General features: G+C 47.9%; 1 protein-coding gene across 1 annotated transcript in view; it reads right to left on the bottom strand.

Annotated features, from left to right (window-relative positions):
* Window positions 1–12,389, bottom strand: part of LOC144668756 (adhesion G protein-coupled receptor L1-like) — a 153,445-nt gene that overhangs the window by 67,279 nt on the left and 73,777 nt on the right. Inside the window, exons 10-11 of the mRNA XM_078531087.1 lie at window positions 11,473–11,682; window positions 5,804–6,024 (exon numbers count right to left, since the gene is read on the bottom strand). Of these exons, the coding sequence (XP_078387213.1) occupies window positions 5,804–6,024; window positions 11,473–11,682 (431 nt within the window). The remainder of the gene's footprint in view (window positions 1–5,803; window positions 6,025–11,472; window positions 11,683–12,389) is intronic.

Here is a 12,389-nt window from a genome sequence, read left to right on the forward strand (position 1 = left end):
ACAGGGCGTACAAAACCCTCCCTGTCGATTGGGTAGGCACCTGCACCATTGGCTATATTGTCTCTGAGGCCTTTGGGGTCAAGAGCCTTACTATTCACTCTCTCCACAACCATCTAGGGCCTGTGAGGCGTCATAAACGATCAACCTGGAACCCGCTTGTTACCCGTAACACCGGATTCCACAAATTTGTCCGGGCCCTCATCCCAAGTCTAGGGGTCTCAGAGCTGGAAAAGGCCATTATTAGTGTTTCCGCTACAATGGAACTTATTGAGAATAAGACTGTTGACGCCATTCAGAGTCTGCAGTTGGAAGCTAAATCCCTTTCCAAGGCTGTCCTCCAGAATCGTATGGCTCTGGATTTCCTGCTAGCAGCGCAAGGGGGCGTCTGTGCAGCTATTAATGAAACATGTTGTTTCTACGTTAACAAGGACCAGAGGATTGAGACTGATGTACATTTCTTTCAGGACCAAGTGCGCCTCCTCCATGCAGTTGCCCAGGAAAAATCCTTTGACTGGTGGGGATGGCTCCCTAATATTGGTGGGTGGTTTGGGGACCTTTTTAAAACCCTCCTCAAATACCTTGTCATAGGCCTTGCCCTACTCATTGTTCTGTATGTTGTTATCCAGCTCATCCTCTGTTGCATCCGCTCAGTCTGCCGACTATTGAACCTCCAGAGTCCTGGTGGCAAGCCAGTTATCTATTCCCTCCCTCTCCTCAGGAATCAGGATTCCACTGAGGATGAATCCCGGCGGCTAGGATACATAGAACTTGGCTAAGGGTGGTGGATTGTCCTTGTAGGACAAAAGGGGGGAAGTGTGGTGGCCTAGGCAACTATAGGGAACCCATTTAGTGCTAAAAGGGTTAATGGAGAAGTTGAATTATATGCCTAGGCCTAAGAGAAAAATACTGCAGCCTTGAGAACAATACCATCTTGTCTGACCACAGTTGTAGGATGACCCCTGAGACATTCCATTTTGTTCTTTCCCAGGCCGAATGTAATCAGGGTTGTGATAAGCATGTATGTAAACACAACATCTGTTGTGAGGGGAATGGAAATTTACTGGAATATGGAATGGTCAGTTAACTTATGCAAATAAGCGGATAGGTTTGTGCAAAATTTACTGATGGGTTGTAAAAATGATTTTAACAGGTCTTCGTGTATTCTGCTACGAGACGGTACAATAACTCTCGTATTTTGTCCCGTGTGCACAAGTAATAAAAAGATGCCTTGGTGTGATTAATCTCCGACACCCCGTTCAATTTGAAATCACCCTTTTTGAATTAGTTTCAGGGAAAAGGCATCATGGAGTCAACATCAGTCTGGAAAACCCTCTTGTTCCCGTTTGAGACTGGGGAATGTTTCAATCCACAAGAGAAGTCCAGTGATCCTCGAGCGGCCATGTTTGTAGGCTTTTGCAGTTTCTAAACATATGAAGTATTGCCTGAGATTTCATAATATACTGGAACATGATATAGGATGTGCAAGGTGCTATATAGAGGCAAGTATTTCTTCTTCATTTTCATTTGTCACGCTCGCATGTTGCTCATTCCACGGCAGGACATGTGACACTGAGAGTAGCACACAGTGTGTCACAGGGGGAGTAACACACAGTGTGTCACAGGGGGAGTAACAGTGTGTGTCACGGGGACAGTAACAGTGTGTGTCACGGGGAGTAGCACACAGTGTGTCACAGGGGGAGTAACACACAGTGTGTCACAGGGGGAGTAACACACAGTGTGTCACGGGGACAGTAACAGTGTGTGTCACGGGGACAGTAACACACAGTGTGTCACAGGGGGAGTAACACACAGTGTGTCACGGGGACAGTAACAGTGTGTGTCACGGGGACAGTAACACACAGTGTGTCACGGGGAGTAGCACACAGTGTGTCACATGGGGAGTAACACACAGTGTGTCATGGGGAGAGTAACACATAATACAGTGGGCGGGTAAGGCGTTAGCCAGCCTGCCTGCCCTTTAGGCCTATTGAGGCCTGTTACCACCCCCCGCCTCAATAATAAGCGTGGTTGGGGAAGACAGAATATAAGAGACCAGCCTGCTACTTCACCATCTCAGGTAAAAGGCAGGAAAGCAGGGCGGTTACCTCCTTTGGGGAGGTGCTGTGTGCACTTTGGCGCACGACCTCCCCAAGATGTTACTCTTTTGTGACCACCCCTCCCCTGGCCTGTAAAACAGGGTGTGAAACCTGACTCCGCCCCCTTACACGCCCGCCCCCGACTCCCTCAACCCCTCCCACCTTGTGTGTAGTCCCAGCAGTGGCCACTACTGAGCTCTGGCGCTGCTGGGACTACCCAGTTGTTGGCCAATCTGATTGGTCAGCAGTTCTTGAGGGCAGGACTTCCTTTCCCTGAGGGCCACAATTGCCCTGTCAAGGCCGCCCCCAGCGCAGTGTCGCTGTGGGGCAGCCTTTTTAAAAGTTGACTGGCTCTTGGCCAACCTTTCTACCAGAGAGCGAGGGGCGTGGAGGGGGTGGCGGTCGTGGCGAGCAATACCCCAGCCCCACCCCCACTAAAATTCAGGCCAATATTTCTCTGCCCACATTAACCCTACAGGTAGAGGGGAAAAAATAATGTCTTTCAGCGCAAGCTTAATAAAACACCAATTCCACAAGCTGTGACGACTTCACAAATACCTGCAGTGCTTCACTGTGTTTACACAGCTCAGAGATTGTTATTTCAAAAGCTAAATAGCCCCTAAGTGTCCACAATTTCTTTGGTGTCTCCATGGCAACAACAATCTTGAAACCCTTGCTGAAGGCTAGCTCTCCTTTTCATAATGCTTCCGATTTTGATGCTTCCCCGAGCAGGGCCACAGACTAAACGATTACCCAACCTATCTTTTAAGTGGGAGGCTTGATGAAGCGTCGCTACTGGTGGGAGGTCGTAATTACAGCGTGACAAGCTTACATAGGCAGATTCCATTACAAAGGCGGGCATTGGGATTCTTCACAGAAAGACAGTAAGGACTCTAAAATCAGGATCGAGTTGGATCTATGTGGCACATGCGCGAGTCAGGAACGGGCAGTGCGTGTGCAATCCAGCATTTCTGTATCTCTTCGGGCTGAGGACGGGCCAGTGCCCCTTTGCAAAAAGAAAATGGTGCGAAAGCTCCGAACCAGGGGTGGAGTGCCATAATTGAGAGGAGTCCCAGGCAGGGGGCAGGGACAGACCCCAGCTGAGAAGAAAGGGAATCAGAAGAAGTATTTTTTTTCCTTTATTCTTTCATTGGACGTGGGCGTCGCTGGCAAAGCCAGCATTTGCTGCCCGTCTTTAATTACCCTTGAAATGAGTGGCTTGCTAGGGCATTTCAGGGGGCAGCTAAGAGTCAGCCACATTGCTGTGGGTCTGGAGTCACATGTAGGCTAGACCGGGTAAGGACAGCAGATTTCCTTCCCTAAAGGGCCAGATGGGTTTTTACAACAATGAATGATAGTTTTATAATCACTATTACTAAGACTAGCTCTATATTCCAGATTTATTAATTGCATTTAAACTCCATCAGCTGCCACGGTGATATTTCAATCCATGTTCCCAGAGCATTAACCTGAGCCCCTGAATTACTAGCCCAGTGACACTACCATGACACCACCATTGTCCCCACACCATTGTCTCCAGGCAGGGAAGGTTCTGCTGGTAAAATACTCAAGGTAGTTAGGGCCTGAGAAGTCTGGAAGAGCTGGATCCATGCCCGAAAGGGGTTAGTGCTTGGAGAAAGCCCTTGGAACCATGCATAGCTGGATACAGCCGGGAGACTGGAGTGCAGAGAAACACAGGGCAATGCCAGCTGAGCAAAGCCAGCAATTTAGTAAAGAGCAGAAATTAGGGCAACAAGCAAAGGCTGGAGTGTAGATTCAGGAATTCAGGGAGATGAGACTGAGACCCTGGCTGGTGTGCAGTCCCATTGAGGCAGTCCGAGTTAGAGTGACTTTTGGAGAGAATTCCAGGGTGAGATCTTCGAAGGTGAAGACTGGAATCCCTTGCGAGAGAGACAGAGTTTTAATGAGATTGGTTGATTCACAGTGTTACTGATGTCTGGGTGGGTTGTTGAGAAATCCGAGGGATCTGTCTTGGTCGCATTTGCTATGTTTTGTACAGTGTGGTATGTTCCACCACTGTTTGCCTGTTAATTCACATGCACCTCATCTTAACCCTGAATGCTAGAGTATGAGATAGCTGCTGTAAATTGTTTGATCTTTCTGACCTTGTAAAGGTAAAGTTTATTTTTGTTTGCTCAACACCTGTGGAATCCTGAGACTTTATTCTCTTAGCAAGTGTCTTGAATCTCCAACTTTGTCTACTTTAAATGAAAGGTTATTGGTCCCTAATCGGATCGTGCCAAACATTTTAGGCGTCTGGCCCAGGATCATGACACTGGCAAGGCTGGCATTCATTGCCAATCCCTAGTTGCCCATGCAAAGTTGGCAGTGATGGGCTTTGCCGTTTGACATGTGTAGTTCATTAGGCCACTCCAGAGGGCAGTTAGGAGTCATCCTTGTTGGTGTTGGAATTGGAATCACATATTGGCCAGATCAGGTAAGGATGGGAGGTCTCCTTCCCTAAAGGACGTTACTGAACCAGTTACGGGATTTTATGAATCTTTCTAGTCACTTCTCAAATAGCCATGAGGGGATTAGAACTCGTACGAGGGGAAGAACATAACAAACAAGAGCAGGAGTAGGCCTCTCAAGATTGTTCCACCATTCAACAAGATCCTGGCTGAGCTGATTGTGACCGTAGCTCCATTTTCCTGCCTGCCCCCCCCATAACCCTTGGCTCCCTTGTCAATCAAAAGTCTGTCCAACTCAGCCTTGAATATATTCAATGACCCATCCTCCGCTGCTCTCTGTGGGAGGGAATAACAAACAGTAACAACCCTCTGAGAGAAGAAATTCCTCCTCATTTCCATCTTGAATGGGAAACCCCTTATTTTGAAACTGTTCCCCCTAGTTCCAGATTCCCCTACAAGGGGAAACATCCTCTCAAAATGTACCCTGTCAGAATCTTATATGTTTCAATAAGATCACCTCTCATTCTTCAAAGTTCCAATGAGTCCAACCTGCTCAATCTTTCCTCATAAGACAACCCCATCATTACAGGAATCAGCCTATGAACCTTCTCTGAACTGCCTTCCTTAAGTGAGGTGACCGTAAGTGTCTCATCAATGCCCTGTACAGTTGTGGCTAGACTTCCCGACTTTTATAGTCCGTTCATCTTTCAACTTATGTTCAGAGCCTCTGGATTATGAATCCAGTAACATAAGCATGACACCACCATTACCCACTGTGAGAGAGTCATTTCCTTTGTGGGATCTACAGGCCTAATTTAGACGCAGTGCCTAATCAGAGTGCGACGATCATCATTGTTCCTCTAGTGATTTAAAATTGATCCAGAGTTTGACTGGAATATCTGAATAACAATCAAGGTCAGGGTTTCAATCCATTACCTTGGAAGCTGAACAAGTCTCTTAAAAGCTCTGTTGTAAATCACTGCAAAGATTCCACTGTTTATTGACACCTGACAGGAGATGTCTCAATGTCATAGAATTACATAGTATTTACAAAACACAAACAGGCCATTCAGCCCTGTGCTGTTCCTTACGATCCACACGTATCTCCTTCCATCCTACTTCATCTCAGCGAATCCTTCTATTCCTTTCTCCCTCACGTGTTTATCTTGCTTCCCCTTAAACGCTTCTCTGCTATTTGCCTCAACTACTCCATGTGATAGCATATTCCGCATTCCCACCACATTATTATAAATGGACTTGTTCTGCTTCACTCACGCCTTCTCAGTTCCATAGCTCCTGTAATCCACTGCAGCGGAGATCCCAACCACCAGCGCAGGGAAGCAGTAACCGCAGAGGTAATAGTACTTCTTCCTGGAGTACTCGCTCTCAAAGACTTCGACCAGCATGAGGTAGAGATGGACACCTTCCAGACACATCCAGGAGAAGGCCGCCAGGAAGAAGAAGTGAAGGAAGCCAGCGATTATTGGGCACACGATCTGAAAAAAAGAAAGACAAAGTGAGTAACATGAGGGGCAGCAATGTTAGGACTGAGACCTGAGGCTGGGATTGGGGATTGGGACCGGACCTGTGGTTGGACCTGGGCCCACGAGGCTGAGATTGAGATTGGACCTGTGGCTGGGATTGAGGCTGGATTTGTGGCTGGGATTGAGGCTGGATTTGTGGCTGGGTTTGAGACTGGGCCTGTGGCTGGGATTGAGGCTGGGCCTGTGGCTGGGATTGAGCCTGGGCCTGTGGCTGAGATTGAGGCTGGGCCTGTGGCTGGGATTGAGACTGGGCCTGTGGCTGGGATTGAGGCTGGGCCTGTGGCTGGGATTGAGCCTGGGCCTGTGGCTGAGATTGAGGCTGGGCCTGTGGCTGGGATTGAGACTGGGCCTGTGGCCGGTGTTGAGACTGGGCCTGTGGCTGGGATTGAGGCTGGGCCTGTGGCTGGGATTGAGCCTGGGCCTGTGGCTGAGATTGAGGCTGGGCTTGTGGCTGGGATTGAGACTGGGCCTGTGGCTGGGATTGAGACCTGGGCCTGTGGCTGGGATTGAGACCTGGGCCTGTGGCTGGGATTGAGACCTGGGCCTGTGGCTGGGATTGAGGCTGGGCCTGTGGCCGGGGTTGAGACTGGGCCTGTGGCTGGGATTGACAAGGTTGGAACTGGGATTGGGATTGACCTAGGACTGGTGCTGGCAATGCATTTGACTGGATATTTGTCACATTGGAAATTGTGAACAGCAAAAATAAATGTCAAAATAATACTTTCAACTCCATTTTTGTCAACTCTGAGAAAGGGCATGATGAGCCAATTGGCTGTATGTTATGGCAATTTTTCTCTGCAGCATTTAGACATATTAAACATGGATCAAAATGTCCCAAACTCCTTTAAAATTAGATCAATCGAGAATTGATCTTAAATTTTGCCAACTCTGAATCCCGCTGAGTGCAAATAATCCCATTTCATTTTATCTGATGAGGTCTTGTGGCACAGTGGGTTGGTATTCCTGCCTCTGAGCCAGAAAGGTTCAAGTCCCACTCCAGGACTTGATGGCTAAGGAAGGTGCATTCTTAATGTGGCCAGTCAGATTGATTGTCAACCTGCAAATCCTGCCACCACATGCCAATGGCAGTTGGTAAAAGTGGGAGAGATTCCTGGTCAGCCAATGTGATGGAAAGAGCATTGGAGCCTCTCCCATCACTATCCATAGCTCCAGACAGAAACATGCAACTCAGATGGCTGGCTCAGTTGGTTGGATGGCTGGTGTGGATCAGATCGGTGCCAAGAGCACGGGGTTTGATCGCTGCTCTGGCTGGGGTGGATTTGGGATCTGCCTACGTGCTCTACCCATGATGGAGACCATGGCACTGTGGGTGGGGCACACCCTCAGGGAGAGAATTTGAGAAGAATATTGCCTGACACAGGACAAAACGCAGCTGACCTACTGGGGTATGTCTCCTGCTGAAAGACAAAACACAATTTGATTGAGTTGACTGGGCCTATATTCCTTGGTGTTTGGAAGAATGAGTGGTGATCTAATTGAAACATATAAAATTCTGAAGGGGGCCTTGACAGGGTCGATACTGAGGGCTGGTTGGGGAATCTAAAAACATTGTGGGGGGCTGCAGGGCACAGTCTCAGCTTAAGGGGCTGATCATTTAGGACTTTTTTTTGTTCATACATGGGATGTGGGCATCGCTGGCTAGACCAGCATTTATTGCCCATCCCTAATTGCCCTTGTTCAGAGGGCATTTTAAGAGTCAACCACATTGCTGTAGGTCTGGAGTCACATGTAGGCCAGACCAGTTAAAGATGGCAGATTTCCTTCCCTAAAGGACATCAGTGAACCAGATGGGGTTTTTTTTTTAATGACAGTCAGCAATGGTTTCGTGGTTATCATCAGACTTTCAACTGTAGATTTTTATTGAATTCAAATTTCACCATATGCTGTGGTGGGATTTGAACCCAGGTCCCCAAAGCATTACTCTGGGTCTCCAGAATAGCAGCCCAGTGACAATGCCACGGCGTTACCGCCTCACCAGTGAGGAGAAACATTTTCACTCAGGTGTTGGTGAATCCCAGGGGGTTGTGGATGCTCAGTCATTGAGTATATTCAGGGGAGAGATTGTTGGATTTTTGGGTATTAAGGGATATGAGGATAGCGCAGGAAGGTGGAGTGAGGCAGAAGATCAGCCACAATCTTATTAAACGGCGTTGCAGGCTCGAAGGACCAAAAAGACCGACACTTATAATTTAATATGGACCAAGAAAGTCGGAATCAGCCTGAAGTACAGAGCTTGAAGCTTTTGGGGCGTGTGCCAAATCTCTGGATGCCATATATCTCAGCTGAGCAGAGTATGTACGTTGCTGGAAGGGTATCTTACCCAGTGATTATGGAGCAATGCAGTTCATTTACTCTGTCATGTTACGAAGTGGGATTCGACAAATCTGTTAATTTGTGGGTTAACATCTGAAAATGTTCGTAAAAGATACTGGATTATTGCAAAAAATAACTGACTGGTTCGCTAATGTCCCTCAGAGAATAGAATCTGCTGTCCCTGCCTCATCTGGCCAATGTGCTACTCCAATCCCGCATTATGTAACGGATTCTTAGCAGCCTCGGGGCAGGGATTCATGGTTTGTCAAAGTTACCCACAGCCCAATAAAAATACTGTTCTCAACAACGTTTGTTGGTCCATGCGGTTAAGTAGCTGGGCCTACAGTTTCAGCGTGGTTGGCACTGGTTTTTCGGCACAATTCTGCTGACCTCGCTGTGACCGATGGAAAAAGAACGCGGGATTCTTAAGCGCAAATGGTGACCAGCGCAACTCAGCCTTCTGCAATCTTTTGCGGTAGTTTTAAAAATCGCGGCCCTCCCTTACCAGCTGCGTGGAGGTCAGAAAGTCCGCCCCCAATAATTAAGCTGGCAAAAGAAGCGTCAGCGACGTGAAGAAGACATTTTAAAAAAAATTACGCAGCGAGTGGTTAGGATCGGGAATGCACTGCCTGAGAGTGTGGTGGAGGCGGGCTCGAATCGAAAAGAAAATTGGGAAATTATCTGAAGAGAAAAAGAAATGCGGGGCTACGGGGGTGCGGGGGCGGGGTGGTGGGAAAGGCAAGTGAGCAGCACGAGGCGAGTTGCCCTTGCAAAGAGATGGCGCAGACGCAACGGGCTGAATGGCCTCCTCCTGTGCCGTAACCCTTCTACGATTCTGTGAATCTGAATGCCTGCCTCTAACCTTTAACCGAGGACGCAAACCGCTCTCAATATTTAAACCAGGAGAGAGCCCGTCTCCAATGTTTAAACGAGGGCCCAGGTCCTACTATGCCGGGGGCACGACTCCCGATGCTTGGAAGTTGAACCCCACCAGAGAAAGAGTCCGGTTCTGCCGAAGCTAGGCCCACACTGTGATGGCGTTACCACCATGGGGAAGGCACTGGAAGATGGCTGGGACCTGCAGACTTCAATAGTAAACTTCAAAAGAAAGTATGTTTAGGATGGACACCTGCAGCGAGGGGCCTGTCAAGGGTAGTTTGATGAAGCCTCACCGATCGGTAGCTCAGGTGAACATTTAGAACCCAAGAACTCTTGATCAATCTGACGGTGACAGAGCCTATTTGTTGGCCGCCCTTGAATCTCGGCCACCCCCAAACTGACATTCCCGCAGAACAAAGGGAGCTTCCGTCAAAAGTGCCAGAGACACAGATGGTCGATGTTATTTTTAATACTGAGTTACCCTATTTAAAAGCATACCAAAGTGAGGGTGTCATTGTTTTGCTGCAGCTATCTGACTGTAAGCAAGGGCGTGTGAAACAACAGATTCCTGTGCTTTCACAGAGCTTACCAACAGATGGATTTGACAAGATACATCAGAGATCATGGTCACTACTGTTATATTCCAGAAAGGTGAAGGATGGTCCTGGAGGCAATCTTTACTCAGTCTTACATTTATTTACAGAGAGAAACATGACAAGCGCCTGCCTCCTAACTCAGCAAACGCACTCCATCTGCATATAATAAGATACAGTTTATATAATTAACGATGATACAGTCAAGCATAGTGTCTGCCAAACTTGGTATCGTAGCTGTTTCTGTTGAGCGCTGTCATTCGTCTAAGTTTGGATCCATGAAGGGAAAACTATTGTTACCATACAAAACTTGCTTTGATACTACGGTGTGTCGTTTGTTCATCTGGACTCCACAGGTACTCTATATCGCACTGATAGGCCATGACTATCCTAGATGTCACGGTTTGATTGTAACCTAACCTAGATCCAATTGGATTTGTTCTACTATTCAGGGATGTAAAAAGCGTCAAAGGCACTGGGAGGACTTTGTTGGACCCCACTTACATATGTTGTGTTTATTGCTGGATTTCCATCAATGGAAGGGATTCTATGAGGAAAACATATATGTTCAGCAACTTAAAGGAGGTCTCTAACTGGTGAGATTCCCTCACCCTTCCCCTGATCCACACCCACAAGAAAATATCTAACCATCTCCTCTTAACATTCAATGGAATTACCATTGCTGAATCCCCCACTATCAATATCCTGGGTGTGACCATTGACCAGAAATTGAACTGGACTAGTCATATAAATACTGTGGCTACAAGAGCAGGTCAGGGGCTGGGAATCCTGTGATGGGTAACTCACCTCCTGACTCCCCAAATCCTGTCCACAATCTACAAGGCAGAAGTCAGGAGTGTGATGGAATACTCTCCACTTGCCTGGATGACTGCAGCTCCAACAACACTCAAGGGGCTCGACTATATCCAAGACAAAGCAACCTGCTTGACCAGCACCCCATCCATCACATTAAACATTCACTCTCTCGACAACCGACGCACAGTGGCAGCAGTGTGTACCATCTACAAGATACACTCCAGCAACTCATGAAAGTTCCTTCGACAGCACCTTCCAAACCCATGACCTCTATCTACCATCTAGAAGGACAAGGGCAGCAGACACATGGGAACACCACAACCTGCAAGTTGTTTTTGGGGAGTCAGGAGATGAGTTACCCATCACAGGATTCCCAGCCCCTGACCTGCTCTTGTCGCCACAGTATTTATATGACTAGTCCAGTTCAATTTCTGGTCAATGGTCACACCCAGGATATTGATAGTGGGGGATTCACCAATGGTAATTCCATTGAATGTTAAGTTCCCCTCCAAGCCACTCACCATCCTGACTTGGAAATATATCGCCGTTCCTTCACTGTTGCTGGGTCAAAATCCAGGAACCTCTTCCCTAACAGCACGGTGGGCATACCTACACCATAGGTGGGTAACAAATGCTGGCCTAGGCAGTGACACCCACACCCTTTGAAAGAATAAATAAAAACCTGGCCCCAACCTTATGGATGACCCTTAACCCTCCCTCACCCCTGTTACTGGCCTTTACCCTTCGAACTGCTGGTTCCTTATACCTGGGGACCCACCTGGTATTGGGTTTTGTTAATGCCAATCAGGAAGATGAGTTCTGCAATGAAGAGGTTGATGCAGAGGTTCTTGTGAATGGTGTTGCGGTCTGTCTGAATCCCTCGAAGGAAGCAAAATGTGGAGATACAGATGGTGAGGCAGACCAGTGAGATGACGATGCCCACCCAGGTGATAACGGACAGCAGCAGCCTGTGCATGCGATCTTCATACTGAGAGGAAAGAGAGAACACGGTGAAATAAGTCAATGCAGGAGACACTAGTAACAGCAAGATTCATCAGGTGGGAAATGGGGAGGCAGTGGAATAGTGGTATTGTCACTGGACTAATATTCCAGAGACCCAGGGCAATGCTCTGGGGACCGGGGCTCGAATCCCACCAGGACAGATGGTGAAATTTGAATGCGATAAAAATCTGGAATTACAAGTCTGATGTTGACCATGAAACCATTGCCAATTGTTGTAAAAACCCATCTGGTCCTTAGGGAAGGAAATTTGCCATCCTTACCTAGGCTGGCACACTCCAGACCCACAGGAGTGTGGCTGACTCTTAAATGCCCTCTGAACAAGGGCAATTAGGGATGGGCAATTGATGCCCAAAAGAAGGTTCTGAAACTGTCTGAGTCTATCCATGGTTTTAGCATCATTTCTTTGTCTGCTCTCTACCCCAAATCCCTAAAATATTCTTTCTGAACCTTTCCTTCAGTAATCTAGGAGAACTCACATTCATTGGGTGAGAGCCAACGATTCACAGGGATCTGGTACAAACTAAACTTCTTGTTTCCCCTCAGCCTAGGACCCTGAGGACCAAGGGTAGCAACTCACTGACACTCCACCCAGAGTCAGTTATCCCAGCAGAGCCAGGCGGTGGTGGAGGGTGCGGGGTGGGGGGAGGGGGAAGGTAGACCTAGCTTCGTACA

Source organism: Cetorhinus maximus, chromosome 28 (assembly GCF_964194155.1).
Source record: "Cetorhinus maximus chromosome 28, sCetMax3.hap1.1, whole genome shotgun sequence".
Lineage (NCBI taxonomy): Eukaryota > Metazoa > Chordata > Chondrichthyes > Lamniformes > Cetorhinidae > Cetorhinus > Cetorhinus maximus.